Here is a 20,206-nt window from a genome sequence, read left to right on the forward strand (position 1 = left end):
TTAGCATATTTGATAGGCATTTGGATGTGGTGGCATTGGATACAGTTGAGCTGCAATTTGATGATGTCCCATGATCATTGGATTAATCATTGGAATATGATAAAATGATCTATTTTCATGTGTTCTTGTATGTTTTTTTAAATGATCTTTTCTTCCAAATTTTTTACCGCACATATCACAAGAGTGTGGTCTAAGTCCAGTATGTATTCTCTTGTGTCTTGTTAGCTCTTCATTTCTTGTAAAACTTTTACCACAATTTTCAGCATCACATTTGTAGGGTCGTTCACCTGTAACAAACAAAATTCATAAAAAATTAATAATCATATCAATAATCAAACAGCTGTAATGTAATTATTTTTATCCCAAAAAAAAAAATAAGCAATTATAATTATTTTAAAAATAAATTAAAACCTACCAGTATGAATTCTAACATGTCCCCTGAGTTGTCCATTATTGCTAAATGCAGCAACACAATATTGACATTGAAATTTTTTAGGTCTTAATTTTTTTAATCTTTTTGCAGCAATATCTTCTTCATGTATACGTTGAGCAGCATGTTGTACACTTCCATCAAATGGTAAATTTGTAACTGAATTTATTAATCCATTTGTATAACATTGTTCAGGTATATGAACTTCATTTAATCTCAACCATGTTGAAAAAAAATCATGATGCATTGGATATGAGTAGGTTGATGTAAAAGCCGATTTATGATCATTAAATTGATATTGATTTGATTGATTTGATACTAGTTCTGATTGATCCAGCAACTTTTTGTTACTATCATTTAATAAATTGTTAATATTTTTATGTTTTTTTGATTGTCTTGGGTATTCAGAGCTTGATGTTGAACATGGTGATAATGTTTGTCTTTCAGAATCACTTGATGATGATGATGATGATAAAATACTTGCATTGTCTTCAGTTGTATCACAATCAACACTGATATTTTTTTTTTCTTCATTTGAATTTTTATCCTTCCATGGACACCACAATATTTTATTACTACTTGTTTCACTTTTATTACACATTTTTAATTATTTTTTATTTTATTTTTTTGATAAATAAATATATTAAAATAAATATAGCTTTTTTTTTAGATTTTTATTGTGGCACAATTTGGTTGTATAAATAAATTTTTTTTTTTTTTTGATTATTTAATAGAGAAGCACGTTACCACACAAAATTTGGGGTGATACTGTTCCCCGAGGATTCGAAACATGCTTTATATAGCTTTGAATTTTAGGGATGACTTTTTGGAGTAGGGGTTTATTTTATTTTCTATGCCCCACCTTCTTGCAAGTGATTGGGGCGCTGAATCAAGGGTGACAAACGGTCAAATTTTATCCCTCTTTTTTTTGTATATATATATTTTTTTTTTTTATACATAATAGATTGAAAATATTGCAAGAGCACATGTTCATTACGTACCACATATTTGGTGGTTAACTGTGTATTAATAAATATTATTTTTAAAATTAAATTTTCATTGTTCTTAATTATCATAAATAAAAAATTTAAAAATAAAATAATTGAGTCTTTAAATTTCACTTTATAAACATTAAATATTTTTATTAAATTTACAAAATAAAAAAAAATTAATTAATAATTTTAAGTATATAGAAAAATTGAAAACAGTCTTCATTTGATTGTTCAAAAAAAAATAATTTGAATTTGTTGTATCAATGAGTTTGAGTGGAATCCGCGTAGTTTTAACATTTATAGGGTGAATTGTAAATTTAAGTATAAACAGACTAATGTACATGTGTGTGTGTGTGTGTTGATATAGTGATATGTGAAAGAAATAAAAAAAAAAAAAGAGAATGAATAGAAAAAAGAAAATTGAGCTGAGATGAAACGGTACTGTGGGGAATTGTTTGAGATTTTGGTGGGTGAGTTTTACCCAAGTGTTGCCATAAATCAACGAGCCATCTATGGGGCTCCACCCCCGAGTGTAACAACTTCTGGTATATAGTATGTATATATACACATGACACGGGCCTGCAGATTCCATTCAAATAATCCATAAGGACTCCATTGTCATCACAAAGTGGACTCGTACGCATTATTGCCGACGGTATAAATTTAAACTTTAAATTATATACGTTTGCTTTTCATTATACGCATAGACTGATGATAATATTTTTCTGGCTGTAATTTAGATTTTTTTTTTTTGGTATTAATACTTGTTTTTTGTTTTGGAGTTGAGTATTTTTGAATTTACAAAAATTCATATTGGGTAATTTTTGATAAGCGTGGATTAGAGAAAATTAAAAAGTCATTAATGAGTACCTCGGAGAAATATTTTTACCAGAATTATTTTATTTTGACAATATAAAACAATTAGAGGAATAATATAAATTTTGAAAATAAAATAATTAAATTTCTAATATGTATTTAAATAAAATTGAGTTTTTTTTTCTAATTCTTTTTTTATATTGACCATATAAAACAATTAGAAAAAAAAAATATAAATTTTGAAAATTAAGTAAATAAATTTCTAATATATTCAAATGATAAATAAATTTTTTTTTCTAGTTTTTTAATTTAATTAAACAAGAAGTAAATGATTAAATAAAAAGCATGATTTATATTTTAAAAAAAATCTACTAATTATTTAAATAAACAATGAGAAATTTTTATTTAATTTTAAAATAAATTTTAGGATATTTAGAAAAATAGGAATTTATTAAAATTCTAAATATATTTTTTAATCAATCAAATAGCCATTTAAATATATTTAATAAATTAAGAATAACAATTCAATATTTCATATTTTTTTTTCAAAATCTAGAATCTAAAAATTACATATAAAATCAATTTCAATTTTTTATTTTTTTATTTTCATTATTATAAAATTCATCTTTCAATTGAGAGATGATAATAAAACTACCTTTTTTTTCTTCATTGTAATTATAATTATACAAGCTCAACTAAAAAAACACTTGTTATGTCTGACGAAAACAATTTAAAACTACTTAAAAATGAAAATAACAATTTATCCACTCAATTTTTTATCCAAATAAAATTTAAAAACATGGCATACAATTTGATAAAATTTGCATAAAAAAATATCATGAATATTCAATTACAAACCTTATTTTTTTACTTTCTTAAAATGTACTAAAAAATTTAACACTGTATCTGACGCCGATGTGAATAGATCAATCCGTCTTACTCATGTCTTCCCAAAAGTCACAACAGTCGATACTAATCCCTCTTTTAACCTTTCAAATTTTTTTTAGAATTTCCAGATGACAAGCAAAGACAGACCATTTGACCCCGTAAATACTACAAGTTTATTTTTTTTTTTCCTCAAAAAATTTGTGGTCATTCACATTGAGATATTTCAAACATGCAACATGATCCAATTCGTTTCGAAAAATCAAACAAATCCAAACAATCGTTACGCTGTATTATCTGATTTTTTCGTTTGTTGATTTTTCCAATTTTATTTTTTTCTATTTATACATATTTTCAAAGAAATGTTTGCATATTTTTTTGACACTATTTATTATTATAAACGATTGATTTGTATTTAATTCATCGTCATTTTTTCATTTTTTTTTCTTCTCAAAACCACAAACAGAAAAAATATTTTTATATATTTTTCTTGTAAAGCAAACATTTCAATATTTAATTTTGCGGTTACTTGGTTTTTATACTTTGAAGCATAGCCATTTTATTTTTCTACCCCAATTTGTAATAAATCTAAAAACTTCAATTTGACCTTTTTATTTTTTCCAATTTTTCCATTTATGTTTCAATTACGTAACCAAGAAAAATAAATACATCAATGCATAAATTTATTTTGTTTTTTTGAATATAAACATAGTGTGTATTGAGATCTTGATATTAAATTTTTCCCCCCACTGATATAGTTTGTTTTTCGAGGGGTGAGAGAGAGAGAGAGAGAGTTTGATCAGTATATACGCAGGATTGGATGCCCACGCCCCATCAGAAGAGCCTTCGTATCGCACGCTTTTCTACTACCCATCGTTGGTTTTCAGACGAGTACACTCAAGGGTAAGGGAATCAAGAAATATATCTATGTATATACACGTATGTATCGAAGCAAGTTGGGGCTTTTGGGGGGTGCTCAACGGGCTCACATTGCAAGCCCTATGAAAGCCCTTTCTCACTCACCCTATTTTTGTTAAAGAAAAAAAAAATGATGCTTCTGCTGTTGCTGCTGCTGCTGTTGCTGATGATTTTACTGATTTCACATATATACATGTGAATATTGGTGGTTCCACCCTCGAAAAATGAGTCGAGTGCAACCACACGCACAGTAGACGCCCCTCGGATATGGCGGGTCCAAAATTTTATTATACCTCTTCCAGATGAGTTAACACTCCATGTCCAAAGTGCTAAAAGAAAAACGCTTTATTTATGCGTACATGCAGCCGTGAGATAGGAATGATGATGAGTGACAATGAGAATAATACTTGCCACTTTCTTTTTTTTTTTTTTTTTTCATTTTAGTTATGGTTATTTGAAGCTTGTTGTTTTTTTAATAACAAAATGATAGTATAATTTTTTGTCGATTTTAATTAAACATCAATATTTGAAAAAATTGTCGAATTTTTAGAGTCAATTTTAGGTTGAATATTTGAACGAGAGCTCGATTAAACGACGAAAAAAAAAAAAAAGATAAAAAGTATGGAATAATTTAATGATGAGTAAATTGATATAAAAAATTAAACCACCAAGTTTTTTGTTCGACGGAAAATTTCATTTTTAATATTTCGAATATATTTTGACAAATTTTTATATCACTTTTAATTCAGCTTCTATTTTTTTCGTTTTATGTGAAATATATAATTATAAAATTTAGTAAATACAAAAATATATATATACATATATTTACTCCAATATACTCACAAGTGTAGTGTTTTTTTTTTATTTCAAAATTCATATGAATTTCTATTGAACGAGCCAGCGAAATTTATCCAAAATTTCTATATTAATAATAATTAATGATAATTATCAGCTACAACAATGATGCGTTTCGCATTAATAATATTAATTGAAAAATAAAAAATGCGAAACGATGCATCATTGTTATTTTTAGTCTTTTAAAGATGATCTAACTTTGAAATTATTTAAAGTATTTTATGTTTAAATTTTGAGTTATGTATACATCAATTAATTTTAATCATGAGAAATTGATTATTTTAAATTCTCATAAGTTATGGGAATTTAAAATAATCGATTTCTTATGGTTAAAATATGAGACAACGCAGGAGTGAAAAAAGAGCGCCGCAATAAAGAAAATAAAAAAAACTAAAAGAAATTTAAGTTAAAAAATATTCGATAGCTGTAAATTCAGATCCACCAAATGTGACACATTCAAATGTATATGTAATTTACCTAGATCCAAAATATTCAATTCGTTTTCGATAAATATGATACTTTTTATATATTATTATAAAACATAGATGATATAATTGGATGAGAAAACATATCCAAACACTCTGAAAATAAACGCAGAATTCCGTGTTGAAAATTATTTCTCTGATTTTCGGAATTTTTAAAAAATCCAAAAAACTCAAAAAAAATCGGAGAAAGTTGGAGAAAATCGAGGTGAATAATTTCTCGCTTTACTCCAACTTTTCTTCGAAATTCTGCTTCAGCAATATATCGGAGAAAAATTTCGAAATTTCGGAGTCTTCTTATTTAAAAAAAAATATAAATAAATAATTCAGATAGATTTAAAAAAAAAAAAGCTGTTATTAATACTTAAAAGTTGAATTATTTAATATTTATCTAAAAATATTGTTATTAATTTGACTTTCAATGAATTCCATTCAATTTTTTTCGATACACATAGTTATTTTTTTTTATTTATAATTTATAAGTACATTATTATTATTTTTAAATTATTAAAGAGATACTAAAAAATATTTCATCATTCTATGCAATTATTTAAGTTTAAATCAGGTAGATCTATTTCAACAAAAGTTATTCGTAGCGATTATCTCAATCATTGAATAAATTATCAACTAATTAAAAACACAAAAATATCAATAATAAACCTAATAAGAAATAATACATAATTATTTATAAATAATTAAAAATTATTTCTTATTGAGTTTATTATTAATAATTTTTTTGTAATTTTCATCATTTTATTACTACAATTCATTGGGACAAAATAAAGTCAAATATAAATACACTTTACAGATCTTCTTTTTTGTTTTTCTCAAATTTCTTTTCTTTTTTCTTATCTAAAATATTTAAACCAATTGTCCAATTAAAAATAATGACACTCACGTCTTATAAAAAATCATAATATCATACACACTGCAGCAGTAGTTTATTGATTATTTGAATTTTGATAATTTATTACCCGTAGAATTCCAGGAGCCACCTGAGTAGTATATCGTTAAAAAAATTCATATATTTCTAAAAAAAAATATCAAAGAAAGAAATAAAAAAAAACTCATCGAATAATCTCCTCCCCCTCTTGTAGAATTTTTTTGATCCAAGAAATATCCTCAAAATATTTCTCTGTATCCGCAGCCCCACCAAAACCGACCACAACACACAACCAGACACAATGACTCCTCTTCTTTTCATAAATTTATATATATAATATTAAAAAAAATGAAATGAATGAAAAAGTCAAAAAAAAAAATGACTCTTGATGTTATTTATCCAAGTAATATATGAATTGCGTCCTTCTCACGATCCAGTGAATTTCTTAACATTTTTTATTGTTCTTTATTTAGCCCCTGAAAGGCCCATAAGGCCCAAAAGTGTCGCTTGAAATCATTGAACATTATATAAAATTTCAAGATATGAGTTTTAAAAATAATATATGAAAAACGCGTGCGATGAAATATCATAGAAAAATTTTAACCATTGGCACGGGCCATCTGGCAGTCCATGTCGGCTAGCCACATGATCACTCTACTGGAAAAACTCTTTTGATTAATGGACATTTACCATTATTACATTCATTTTTTGTTGAAAAAAAAAATTGTATATAAAAAGCAAGTTTTTTACCAAATAAAAAAAGTTTAAATAATTTTTTTTTTCTATTTGTAATTTTCAATAGAAAAAATAATTTTCAAAACATATTTTTGATTATTTAAAAAATTTATTTTCATATTTAAATATAAGCCGATTTATTGACAAGTGTTGTTAAATTTTTGGCTGTTTAAATTTTACAATGATCAACATAATTTGAATAATAGTAAAAAAATTTATATTCATGATTTTTTGACTTACTAAGAATCACCACTTCACAGCTGGTATATAAACTCTTTTTCTTTTATATAATACAGGATTATTTGGATTAAGAAAAACATGAAAAAGAGTTGTCCATTGATCGTTGACAAAACATGGGTCATTTTGAGTTTTATAAAAATATTTCTATACATTTTAAAAGCCTTTGATATATTAAAGAGTTTAAGCCGACGGAAAATCAATTTGGCATTTTTTTTAATCGAAGAAAAAATAGTATTTTTAATTTTTTAAATTATCTGTAATTTTTATTTTGAATAATAAATGATAATAGCTTATTTATTTAAAAAATTGTTTTATATATTTAACTGTAGTTATTTTTATTTGACGTAATAAATGTTGTCATATCTGTTGATGAAATATAAATGACGAAAGAAAGAATAACAGATTGAGTTAAAAGAGGAGTATCAGGGTTGCAACGTACCGAATTGCGATTGGTCACAGCCCTATTTTTTTTTTCACCCCTGTGTTTGTATCAAAACGAGAAGTATACGTGAAGCACAGTTTAGTCATACTGTTTGGTATATTTAGTAGACCCTCGAAGATATTATATAAAAAACCATAGCGAATTAATACATCTTTCTTTATGATTTTTGAGTTTTTTTATAATGCTCGTTGATAGTCGATCATCACTTCTGTATCACTTGGCATCTGCAAGGCGTAACAGACCGAGACTAAATACTTGAATTTTTCTTTTTACAAAATATTCAATACACTATGGAGATTATGTACAAGAGATTATCGAAGACATCATCATTTTAATAAAACTATTTTTAAATCTATTATGACTTTTTTTGTTATTTTTTTTTCTATCGATACATAATGTTAAAAGTCAATCAACTTGAAGTGTAAAAATATTAATTTTTAATTTATTTTCTATAGATAATTTACGTAATTAATTACTCTGGATTTTTTCTATCGAATAAATTTTTTTTTATGATTAAAAAACGGAAGTTAATTTGTATTTTCCTCAAGATTTCTCCGTTAAAAATAATCGTTAATTTGAAAATAGATTTACAGAAAGTCCGAAAAATTTTTTCCACTGGAAAAAGTATTTTTATTTTTGTAAAAAATAATTGAATTTAACGTATAATAATACTAGATATTGTAAATTTTTTTTTCAATTAAAATTATCTAAATCAAACTCTTGTTTTTGATAGAAAAAAAAAAGTGAAATTACGAGAAGAAAAAAAAAACTGTTTGGATCTTTAGAACGAAGCAACCTGACATAAAAAAAATATCTTCATCGAAAGAATCGAAACACTTTGTGTATATTTGAATGAATATAACGTTAATAAAAAAAAAAAAAAAAAAATATCAAACAACAAGTACAAGTTGAAAATCTATACGAAAATTGATAAAAGTCAAAAAATTACAATGGAATCACGAGCCACGCCTTGGTACGCCAATCGAGTGGATTTTTTTTTGATACAAATATATAAATCGAAAAAGAAAAAAACCAATAGAAAAACATAACCAAATATCTTGGTATAAAGAACAGAAAATAGTATAACTTTCAACTAACTAAATTTGACGTTAACTAAATAAACACATAAGAAAGACCGGCTTACTTTTGAAGTGGTGACACGTTGTTAGTTGACACGTATACAAACTTGGCTGATCTTTTTATTCTATTGTCACCAAGTGGTTGTCGGCACCTTTGTTGATGAGTACCCCTGCGGGGTACATTTCTCCGATTGCTCCCTTTTTTTTTTTTCATTTTATATATCTATGATAGAAATTTCAAGTCAAAGGAATAAACCGCCAGAGTGCTGTGTGTGAGCATATAGTGTGGATTTTTATATCATGCTAGATCATAACTAGAACATGACGAAAAAAATTATGAAAAAAACTAAAAATTCAACTGAAAATAATTTAAATAATTTGAAAATTATTGCTAGAAAACTTTGAATTAACTTGTTTATATGTCCAAAAATAAATTAAAGTAAAAGAGATAAAGTGACTTTAATTCTTGATTTTCAATTCTCCTTTTTTTTTAAGCTTTATCAACAATTATTACATTTTAACGTGACTTTAATTTTTTTTCTGTGACCCGAAGTCTCTGATTTATTGGAATAGTTCCTGGAATTTACGTTATCATGTTTGTGTCAAATAAACTTTATGGTAAAATATATTGATAGTAATTTTACATCACTGGTATATAATTACGCAAGAAATATTTATCATTTATCATATTATTTAACTTTTTTACTGTAATCGTAAATTTATTTGAAAACAAAAATTTAATCAACCAGTTGCTATAATAGTAATCAATATTTAAAATGAAAATTATAAATGTTTGAGAAAAATAAATGACTAACAAAATATGAATTAATGTATGGAAAAAAAAAATTAATTGAAAATTAAAAAAATATCACGTAGTTTTCTAATAGCTGAAATTGAATCATCTCTTTTTAAAATTCTAAAAATCAAGTGATACGAATGATATTATTTCATATATTTCAACAAATTTTTTTTTTAACTATAATAAAACAACAATATATCGAATTTATTAACGAGAAAAAATCATTCTGATTTCACTAATCTAAGAGTTATGTATAACTTGATGTACTTATAATTTTTGATAATCACTAGTGAAAAAATTAAATTTTTTTATTTTACCAAGTAACATAAGCATGTTTTAATCATTAAATACACTTTCTAGGAATTTGAGGGATTTTATTAAATAAAGAGATGACCCAGATGACCTTTATCAATATCATGATAATTATTGTGTCATTCTCCAAATTTCAATGACAGGATAAGTTGTATATATATGAACTGAAAAAGCTGATATAAAGCAGACTCAATCAGCACACATAACTTGTGATCATTTTTGGTACCAGTCGATTCACTCGTCAGCAGCTGGACAGTATAAAAACATCAACAAAATCATATACATATAAATCATCTATTAAATATTTTTCAAGTTAACAAATGTAAGTACTTTTATTTGGTTTATTTGTTACTCATAATTTTCAATCCAGTTATTTTTTAATTTTGTCACTAACTTTTCTGTCAACCAACGTAGTAATGCATATTATTTTTTTTTTTTTGGATTGTATAAATTTACATATTATACCAACCAAAAGATTAAGATTTTTCATTGAAAATTTTTTTTTTTAAATTATAATAATTTATATTATATTTATTAATTTTAGTGTGTTGCTGAAATCTGAATTGATTGCCTCTCAAAAATATGGTTGTTAAAAATCTACTGATGTTTCCAGCCAGCTCAGTAGCTGGTATATTTATGCTATTTGTAGCATGCAGTCTCGTGATTCCTGTAAGTATATTTTAAAAACAATTAATTTATTATTCAAAATAAAAATAAACAGCAAAGTAAAAAAGCTGTTGATATTAAATTTTTTCTGAAATTGAAATAATTTACACATATCGTTTAATTTTCAGGGTTCAAGTAAAATGAATTCACCAACAACTTTAACTCTTTCGTCAAATGATAATGATACAATTGATTCATTCAATGTAAACCAAAATCAGATTGAACTAAAAATTCATACTGCTATATCATCTATATTAGACAAATATATTATTAATGAATTAAATAATAAATTATTACAACTGAATGATACAATGAAACAAGTCAACCAAGATAAAGAACAAACACTTGCTGAGTATTTAGAAATAAATAAAAAATATAGAACTGAAAGTTTAGAAACTTTATCAACTTGTAATAATCATGTTCTATCATTAAATGATCATCAGGTTAACTTGGAAAATAACTTAACAACACTTGAATTAAAAATAAAAGATATTATTGATGAAAAAAATAATACAAGAGTAGAAATGCAGCGTATTATTGATAATTTGCAATCAGTGATATTATCAAAAAATCAACAATACTCAAATATATCACTAGAGTTAGAAAAAAAAATTGACGAAAATAATAAAACGATTCAAGAATCAATTGCTTTGGAAAAAGAACGAGCAGAAAAATTTAAATTAATAGAAAGTGAATATCAATTAAATTTGACAAATAAACAGCAAGAAGTTGAAATGTTGCAGGATATAATTTTCGACATAAGTGAAAAAGATCTTGTTAAATCAGTTGATTTATTGAAGACACTGATATCTATTATGAAATTCAACAAAGAGAATGTACCTGATGATTTATTAGAAAAGAGACGGCAATTATTTCAAAATATTTATGATAAAAATGAGACAGTCGCAGTTGATGATTTGAGAAGACGATTTGATGATATTGCTTTAACGCCTAATAGCCAATTTTATAATAGATATTTTTGTAACAAAAAGATATCTCATTATGATTCGACTATTTGTGCATTACTATGGCAATATTTGTATGAAATTGATCTTAGCCATAAAAATTTGGCTGTTCTTCCAAAAGATATATTTACTGGCTTTGAAAAAGTTGGAGAGCTTTATTTGTCATACAACCGACTATATTATCTTGAGTCAGGTACTTTTAATAATTTATCATATCTTCGGGAACTTCAATTGGACCACAACAAACTAACAGCATTATCGAACGATATATTCAATAGTCTTGAAACACTCGAAATATTATATCTACCTTTCAATCAAATATATTTTCTTCAGCCAGGTACCTTCGATAATTTATCAAATCTCAAGAATCTTTCGATACAGGAAAATCATCTTACATCATTACCAAAAGATATATTCATCGGCCTTGCAAAACTTGAATATCTAAACATTGCGAGTAACCGATTAAATTATCTTGAGTCGGGTACTTTTAATGGTTTATCAATCCTCAGTAAAATATGGATGGACGGAAACAAACTAACATCATTACCAAAAGATATATTCACTAACCTTGTATATCTTGAAGAACTAGACGTGTCGTACAACCAAATAAATTATCTTGATTCAGATATTTTTAATAAATTACCGAAACTTAATAAGCTCTCTTTTTACTCCAACAATCTAACACCATATTCGGAAAAAATATTGCAGAATACACTGAGAAAAATAAAGAACAATTTTTACGACTAAAATCAAATAAAATAATTACTGTGCTGCGTAGTAAAGGCCGGGTATTTTGTAAGTTTAATACATATATTACAATGCGAACAATAATTTTTACCCTTCGTGCCATTTAATTTTGTATTTCGGCTGGACAAAAATTACCGTGCCAAGCACAGTATTTCTAACTATACATACATACTAAAAAATATAGTGTCGATAAGTAAAGTTTGATGTATTACCAACAATTTTTATTATTTGAATTAATAAAAATTCCAAATATATTATCTTTTTTTAAATATTGCTCAAAAAATAAATGAAAAGGTAATAAATAATAATGCTTAAAATTAAATTTTTATTTAATGTATTTTTTTTTCATATCCAATTATTAACAATAAATTCTGTACTTGGTGCTTGTGTTATATATGTTAACTTATAATTATATATTTTATTTAAATCTAAATTTTTCCACTAGACAATTTTTTTTATTAACTTCATAATGCCCGGTGTGTTCATCTAAAAATACAGCTAATAATTTTTTTGTTATAAAATAATATTGTGTGGATGTTTCCATTAAAACATTGTTTATAATATAAAAATTGAGACTATACTCACTTGCTATCAAATTCACGATAAACAAATGAAAACTGCACACAAATTATGCTCACACTTCCATTTCACTAGTGATAATTGATATCTATAAATAATTATCGAGTAAAAGTACTAACATTATTATTTATTCACTTGAGTTAATTAATATCAATATTATATATAATTACGGAGGCACATTAGACCGTTGGACGTACAAATACATGAAATTAAGCTATTTTAGATACAATTATTGCTCAAAAAAATTATTAAAATAATTGTCGTTGTTTGTTAGTAGAATAGCAATATCTTTAGGTTCAGATAGTTCAAAAAAAAAAAAAAAAATACACAGGCAATTTGAAGAAAATGAATAAATAATAAATTAAATAATCCAAAAAATTTTTTTCCATCCATATTTATATTATTGTCCTTGTTAAATAATGAAATTGAAATTTAAATTATTGTAATTAAATTTGCACTGTACATAAATATAAATTTTGAATAAAATTTTTGAAAATAAAATATATTTTATATTGTTATTGATATTCATTCCTTAAAAAAAACTTTAGCTAATTAATTATTATCTTCCAATGGATCTGTTAAGTTTGTGTATAATATACTTTTTTTTTTTTTTCATTTTATGGATATACGATAGATCGCCTGAGTACTATACTCAGTATTTGCATATATATATATATAGTGTGGATTGTTACAGTTAAATCATGCTCAAAGTATAAAAATAAAATAAAAACTATATACCAATATATTTAATATAAGATAAAGTGGTTTCAATTTTTTATATTAATTTCTCATTTTTTTCAAGCTTTATCAACAGTTATTACATTTTAACGTGACTTTGATTTATTTTCTGTGACCCAAAGTGTCTTGGAACTTACTTGAAATCATGCTTGTGTCAAATAAACTTTATGCAAGAATATTGACAGTAATTTTTCATCACTGGTATATCATTACACAGGAAATATTTATCATATTTATTTGACTTTTGATTATCATAAATGTTTAAAAAAAATAAATAACTAACAAAATATGAATTAATATATATAGAAAAGAAAAATAAATTAAAAATTAAAAAATATCACGTAGTTTTCCAATAGCTGAAAGTGATTTATCTCTTTCTAAATTTCTAAAATTGATTGATTCGAATAATATTTTATGATTTTCAAATTAATTTTTAAATAATTTTTTTTTTTAATCTATTAAATTTACAATATTATATTGCATTTATTAATGAAAAGAAAAATCATTCTGATTACACTAATCTAAGATTCATTCATAACTTGATGTATTTATATTTTTTAATAATCAATATTAAATAATTAAATTTTTTTATTTTACAAAGTAACATATAAGCATGTTATAATCATTAAATTTGAAGGAATACAGTACATAAAGAGATGACCCAGACGACCCTTATCAGTATCATATTGAATTCTACGAATCCCAATGACAGAATGAGCTGTATATAAGCAGTTGAAGTAACTGATATGAAGCAGACTCAATCAGCACATATAAATTGCGATAATTTTTATAACCAGTGCATTCATTCGTCAGTAGTTGGGCAGTATATTCACATCAACGACATCATATACAAATCATCTAGTGAATATTTTTCAAGCTAACAAATGTAAGTACTTTCATTTGGTTTATTTACATTTTATAATTGTCAATGCAGTTATTTTTTAATTTTTTCTCACTTTGTCATTAAACAACGCAGTAAAATGTATTATATTATCAATTCATTTTTGTTTTTCATATACGTTATTATAAAAATATTTTTTAAAAAATCAAAGTTTATATTTTAGCAACTTTTATTTTAAATTGTCAACTCAATAATCACGTTTTTTTTATTAAAAATATATTTTCAAAAAATTGTAATAATTTATAAACATTTATTAATTTCAGAGTGTTGGTGGAATGTTTCTCAAATATATGGTTGTTAAAAATCTATCAATGATGCCGGCTAATTCAGTTACTGTTATATTCACCTTAACAATTATTGCTTGTAGCCTTATAAATCTTGTAAGTAAATAACCATATCTCGTTTAATATTATTAAAATTTCATTTTCTGTGCTAGAGTCCATATTACAGAAAATATAATTTACAATAAAGGAAAAAATTAATTTTCTTTTTAATATCCATTGTTGTTATCAATTTTTTTTTTTAATTTAAATTAACAGACATATTTCTTTTATTAAAAAAGGCATAATTTTCAATTTTCAGGGCTTATGTAGAATGCCTCACAATCAAATGACTTCAGAAAATACTACAAGTCTACCATCAATTGAAAGTAGGCTTACAAATTATAGTTTCAAATATATATATTGTTTCCATTATCCATGGTAAAAAACAATATTGATTTTATATTTTATTTTTCAGTGATAAACTCAACAATATCAACTAGTGAACCAAATGATATTAAAACAGTTGATTTATCGTATGTATTCCAACGTCAAAATGACCTGAAAAATAATTTGACTCTATCAACTATATTAAAGCTTGAAAATTATCAGATTGATTTAAGAAGTCAATTGGCTATATCACGTATATTAGAGCTCGAGAGTTATCATAACGACCTTAAAACTCAATTGGCTGACGAAAAAACACGTCAACACAATATCACCACAGAGCATTTAAATTTAATCAGTGAATTATCAATAGAAAACTTCAAACTTAGTACAAAATTGGAACAACAACAAAAAAATATATCAAAAATTATGAAAGATTATATGAAATTAAATTATGAATACATGGAATTATACAAAGCTTATTCTATAGACAAACAAAAAATTAAAACGATGAATGAGGAGAACAAATCTTTACATGCCGATAATGATGACATAGAAAATAATTTGGACAAAGGGGAAAAAGCGGAGAAATATTTCTACCAGGGAACCGAACAAGAAGAATACAGAATTTTGTTTGATGCGAAAACATTGCTCGAGAATAAATTATCAGCATCACTATTGGAAAATAACGAATTAAATAATAAATTATCGCAGCTGAATAATACACTGAAACAAACACTTGCTGAGTATTCAGAAATGAATAAAAAGTATAATGAAAGTTTAGAAACTTTAATAACTTGTGAAAATCGTGTTTTATCATTAAACGATCAACAGGTAAACTTGGAAAAAAATTTAACAATACTTGAACCAAAAATTAAAGATCTAACTAACGAGGTTCACCTACTGCAAATAGAAAAAAGAATTGCGAGTGACCAGTCATATGACTTACAGATAAATCAGAAAAAACAATTAAATGAAATTAAAAATGAATATCAATCAAATTTAACAAATAAACAGCAGGAAGTTAAAATGTTAAAAGAAATAATTTTCCAAATAAGTCAACAAGATCTTGTTGAATCAGCTAATTTATTGAAAACATTGATATCTATTATGAAATTCAATGAAGATAATGTGCCTGATGATTTATTGAAAAAGCGACGACAATTTTTTCAATATAAATATAATAAAAATCAGGCAGTTGTAGTTGATGATTTAAGAAAACGATTTGATGATATTGCTTTAACGTCTAATAGCCAATTTTATAATGAATATTTTTGTAACAAAAAGATATCTTTTTATAATTCGACCATTTGTGAATTTCTCAGTGAAGATCCGGATAGTTATGAAATTGATCTCAGCCATAGAAATTTGGCTGTTCTTCCAAAAGATATATTTACTGGCTTTGAAAATCTTAAAAAGCTTAATTTGTCGAACAACCGGCTATATTATCTTGAGTCGAGTACTTTTAATAATTTAACAAATCTTCAGGTGCTTGATTTGGACAACAACAATCTCACAGCATTATCGAGCAATACATTTAATGGTCTTGAGAAACTCGAAAGATTATATCTATCATACAATCAAATAAATTCTCTTCAGCCAAGTATCTTTAATAATTTATTAAATCTCAAGACTCTTTATATACATGAAAATCATTTAATATCATTACCAAAAGATATATTCACTGGCCTTGAAAATCTTGAAAATCTGAGCATGTCGCACAACCGACTAAATTATCTCGAGTCAAATACTTTTAATGGTTTATCGAAGCTTAGAAAAGTATGGATGGGCGTAAATCATCTGACAACATTGCCGAAAGATATATTTAACGGTCTTGAAAAACTGGAATTCTTAAACATACAATCAGCCCAAATAAATTATCTTGATTCAGATATTTTCGATAATTTACCAAAACTTAACGAGCTCTATATTTCGGGCAACAATCTAACACCATATTCGAAAAATATATTAAAGAATAAGTATAATTTTAAGAATTTTTATATGTGATTATAAAATTGATAAAATTACATTATCAGTCATTTCAAGAATTTGTTTACCATGTTTCATATGATTACTAATAAGTTATATTTAAATATAAGATTTGATTTTTCAATTTATTCAAATTAAAAATTTTTTAAAATAATAATTTTCATAATTTTTTGATCATGTTTAAAATCAATTAGTCGAGAAAACTTTTATTTTTTTCATAAATAACTATACTTATAAAAAATTATAAGCTAAATTAAATTACTTTAGTGATAAATAATAATGAAACTAACAAAGTTTTACATAACAAAAATATTAAAATACACAGGCAATTTGAAGAAAATCCGTCTATTTTTTGTTCTTGATAAATAGTAAATTTAGAATCAAATTATTATAATTAAATTTGCAATGTACATGAGTAAATATTTTGAATAAAATTTTTGCAAATAAAATATATTTTATATTTTTATTGATATTTATTCGTTGAAAAAAACGAATTATAAAGTATGTGCATAAAGAGTGGATTTTTATATTATGTTAGATCATAACTGGAACATGACGAAAAAAATTATTAAAAAAAATAAAAATTCAACTGAAAATAATTTAAATAATTTAAAAATTATTGCTGGATAACTTCGAATTAACTTGTTTATATGTTTAAAGGATAAAAATAAAATAAAAGAGATGAAGTGATTTCAATTCTTGATTTTAAATTATTGTTTTTTTCAAGCTTTATCAGCTATTATTATCTTTTAATGTGACTTTGATTTTTTTTTCTGTGACCTGAGGTGTCTGATTTATTAGAATAGTTCTTGGAATTTATTTGAAATCATACTTATGTCAAATAAAATTTATGCTGAAATATTGATAGTAATTTTTTATCACTGGTATTTAATTACACAGGAAATATTTATCGTATTTATGTGACTTTTTTACTGTAATCGTAAATTTATTTAAAAACAAAAAATGTAATCAACCGATGACTGATATTAAATAATATTTAAAATGATTATCATATAAATGTTTGAGAAAAATAAATAAATAAAACAAAATATAAATTGACATGAAGAAAAAAAAATGTACTTTTTTCCTTTTATAAAACTAAATCATCTCTTTCTAAATTTCTAAAATCAATTGATTCGAATAATATTACATAATTTTCAAAAAAAAAATTAAATGAATTTTTTTTAAACTAATAAAAAAAAAATATTATATCACATTTATTAATGAAAAAAAAAAATCACCCTGATTGCACTAATCTATAAGAATTATGTATAACTTGATGGGTTTATAATTTTTAATAATCAATATTGAAAAATCAAATTTTTTTATTTTACAAAGGAACATATAAGCATGTTATAATCATTAAATTTTAGGTAATACATTACATAAAGAGATGACTCAGATGACCCTCATCAGTATTATAATTATTTTGTTATTGCCTAAATTTCAATGACAGAATGTGTTGAATATAAACAGTTGAAGAAACTGATATGAAGATATTATTTTTTATTTGTTTTATATTCAAAAATATACTGTAGCATTATTAATTTAGTGGTTTCTTATTTTTTATTTATTTGTGACAGAAAAATAAAATTTTATAAATTTCAAATTTGTTATTGGGTTTGTAAATTTATTTTATTGTCTGATTTTTTTTTTTTATACTTAGATTTTTAATATGGAAACTTATTTGTGTCATAAATTTTGATAGTTGGAGAGAAAACAAATCAATTTTTTTATTGAATTACGTGGTCTATATATAAATATTATGTAAATAAATATATTTTTTTATAATTAATAAAACAACAATATATTAGATGGTATTAATAAAAAAGAAAAAATTCTTATTACACGAATCCAATAGTTGTGTATAACTTGATATATTTATAATTTTGAATAACCATTATTAAAAAATTAAATTCTTATTTTTATTTCACGAATTAACATGAGCTTATACAGTCATCAAAGCAAGCACCGCATATATTAAAAAAATTTTTAGCTGCAGCAACGAGCTGGATAGCTGTCTCTCCTATCCACGGCTAACTAACCTTTGGATAGTTAGCAGAGGATTGTTATTTTGGCAATCCACATTTGACAGGTTACTATTTTTGTGAAAACAGCGTGCCTACTCGTTACATTAGCTACACTTTGGATAGCTGTGGTAGCTATCCAAAGCCTGACAAGCTGGTATCGCTGTAGTAGCTATTTAGGATTGTGTATATTTACTAATTTTTAAAATTATTATCTAATTAATTTTATACTAAATTTGATGCACCAAATAAACGCCAACTTGAATACAAAATCTTATGCTAAATTTTTAATAACTATATGGATTATTTTAGTCATTGTTAATAATAATTTGGTGGATCTGTCAAAAAAGAGAGGTTATGAACACAACAGCTGTTGACATTGAGATTATGTCGAACCTGACGAGTTGGTTAGCCACGCTAGCTATCCAGTCGGCTGGAATAACTAACCGATTGTCTTTTTAATATATCGGGCTTGATTATTAAATCAACTATCCTTTTTTAACTATCCAAACGCCTCGTGACTGCAGCTAAAAATTTTTTTCCGTATACTTGCCGAAAATCCAAGGGAATATATTGCGTAAGATGACTAAGACGACCGTTGCCGGTATCACCATAATTATTTTGTTATTCTTCGAATTTCAATAACAGGCAGAGTTGTAGATAAGCAGTTGAAGAAACTGATATATGAAGCAGACCCAACCAGCTGCAAATATAAACGATGAAAAATTTTGGGACCAGTTCATTCGCTCGTCAGTAGTTGGACAGTATACACATCAACGAAATAATATATAAATCAATTATTAAATATTTTTTCAAATTAAAAAATGTAAGTACTGATTTTAATTTAACTTATTCACTAATTTGTTATGGTGACCCATAAATTTCAACCTGGTTACTTCTTAATTTTGTCACTAACTTTTCCATCGACCAACTTAGTAATGTATTATTATTTTTTTTTATTTTGGATTTTATAAATTTACATATTTCTTAAAAATATTTTTTTTTAAATATTTAACACAAAAAAAAAAAAACAATAAATAATTCAATAAAAAAATATCGTAATACCTATATTTATTATT

General features: G+C 24.7%; 2 protein-coding genes across 2 annotated transcripts; one reads left to right on the forward strand and one right to left on the reverse strand.

Annotated features, from left to right (window-relative positions):
- On the reverse strand, positions 1–2,066 carry LOC122849470 (zinc finger protein 107-like). The gene is made up of 3 exons (XM_044148172.1): positions 1,989–2,066; positions 416–977; positions 1–287 (listed from the first exon to the last, which is right to left on the reverse strand). The coding sequence occupies exons 1-3, from the start codon at positions 2,064–2,066 to the stop codon at positions 1–3; spliced, it is 927 nt and encodes a 308-aa protein (XP_044004107.1).
- Positions 2,067–14,381: 12,315 nt separating this feature from the next.
- LOC122848954 (toll-like receptor 13) lies at positions 14,382–17,850 on the forward strand. The gene is made up of 4 exons (XM_044147448.1): positions 14,382–14,449; positions 14,728–14,844; positions 15,047–15,113; positions 15,203–17,850. The coding sequence occupies exons 2-4, from the start codon at positions 14,740–14,742 to the stop codon at positions 17,116–17,118; spliced, it is 2,088 nt and encodes a 695-aa protein (XP_044003383.1). The 5' UTR covers positions 14,382–14,449; positions 14,728–14,739; the 3' UTR covers positions 17,119–17,850.
- The last annotated feature ends 2,356 nt before the right edge of the window (positions 17,851–20,206 follow it).

Source organism: Aphidius gifuensis, linkage group LG2 (assembly GCF_014905175.1).
Source record: "Aphidius gifuensis isolate YNYX2018 linkage group LG2, ASM1490517v1, whole genome shotgun sequence".
Taxonomy (NCBI): domain Eukaryota; kingdom Metazoa; phylum Arthropoda; class Insecta; order Hymenoptera; family Braconidae; genus Aphidius; species Aphidius gifuensis.

What these genes read in the sequence shown, in the direction of transcription:
- LOC122849470 (XM_044148172.1), bottom strand. Translation starts at nt 2,066, where the DNA reads ATGCGTACGAGTCCACTTTGTGATGACAATGGAGTCCTTATGGATTAT. An exon ending in TCTGCAGGCCCGTGTCATGT is followed by an intron (nt 978 to 1,988) that starts GTATATATACAT and finishes TGTCCATGGAAG; the next exon opens with GATAAAAATTCAAATGAAGA. An exon ending in ACATGTTAGAATTCATACTG is followed by an intron (nt 288 to 415) that starts GTAGGTTTTAAT and finishes TGTTTGTTACAG; the next exon opens with GTGAACGACCCTACAAATGT.
- LOC122848954 (XM_044147448.1), top strand. Translation starts at nt 14,740, where the DNA reads ATGTTTCTCAAATATATGGTTGTTAAAAATCTATCAATGATGCCGGCT. An exon ending in CTTGTAGCCTTATAAATCTT is followed by an intron (nt 14,845 to 15,046) that starts GTAAGTAAATAA and finishes TTCAATTTTCAG; the next exon opens with GGCTTATGTAGAATGCCTCA. An exon ending in AAGTCTACCATCAATTGAAA is followed by an intron (nt 15,114 to 15,202) that starts GTAGGCTTACAA and finishes TTTATTTTTCAG; the next exon opens with TGATAAACTCAACAATATCA.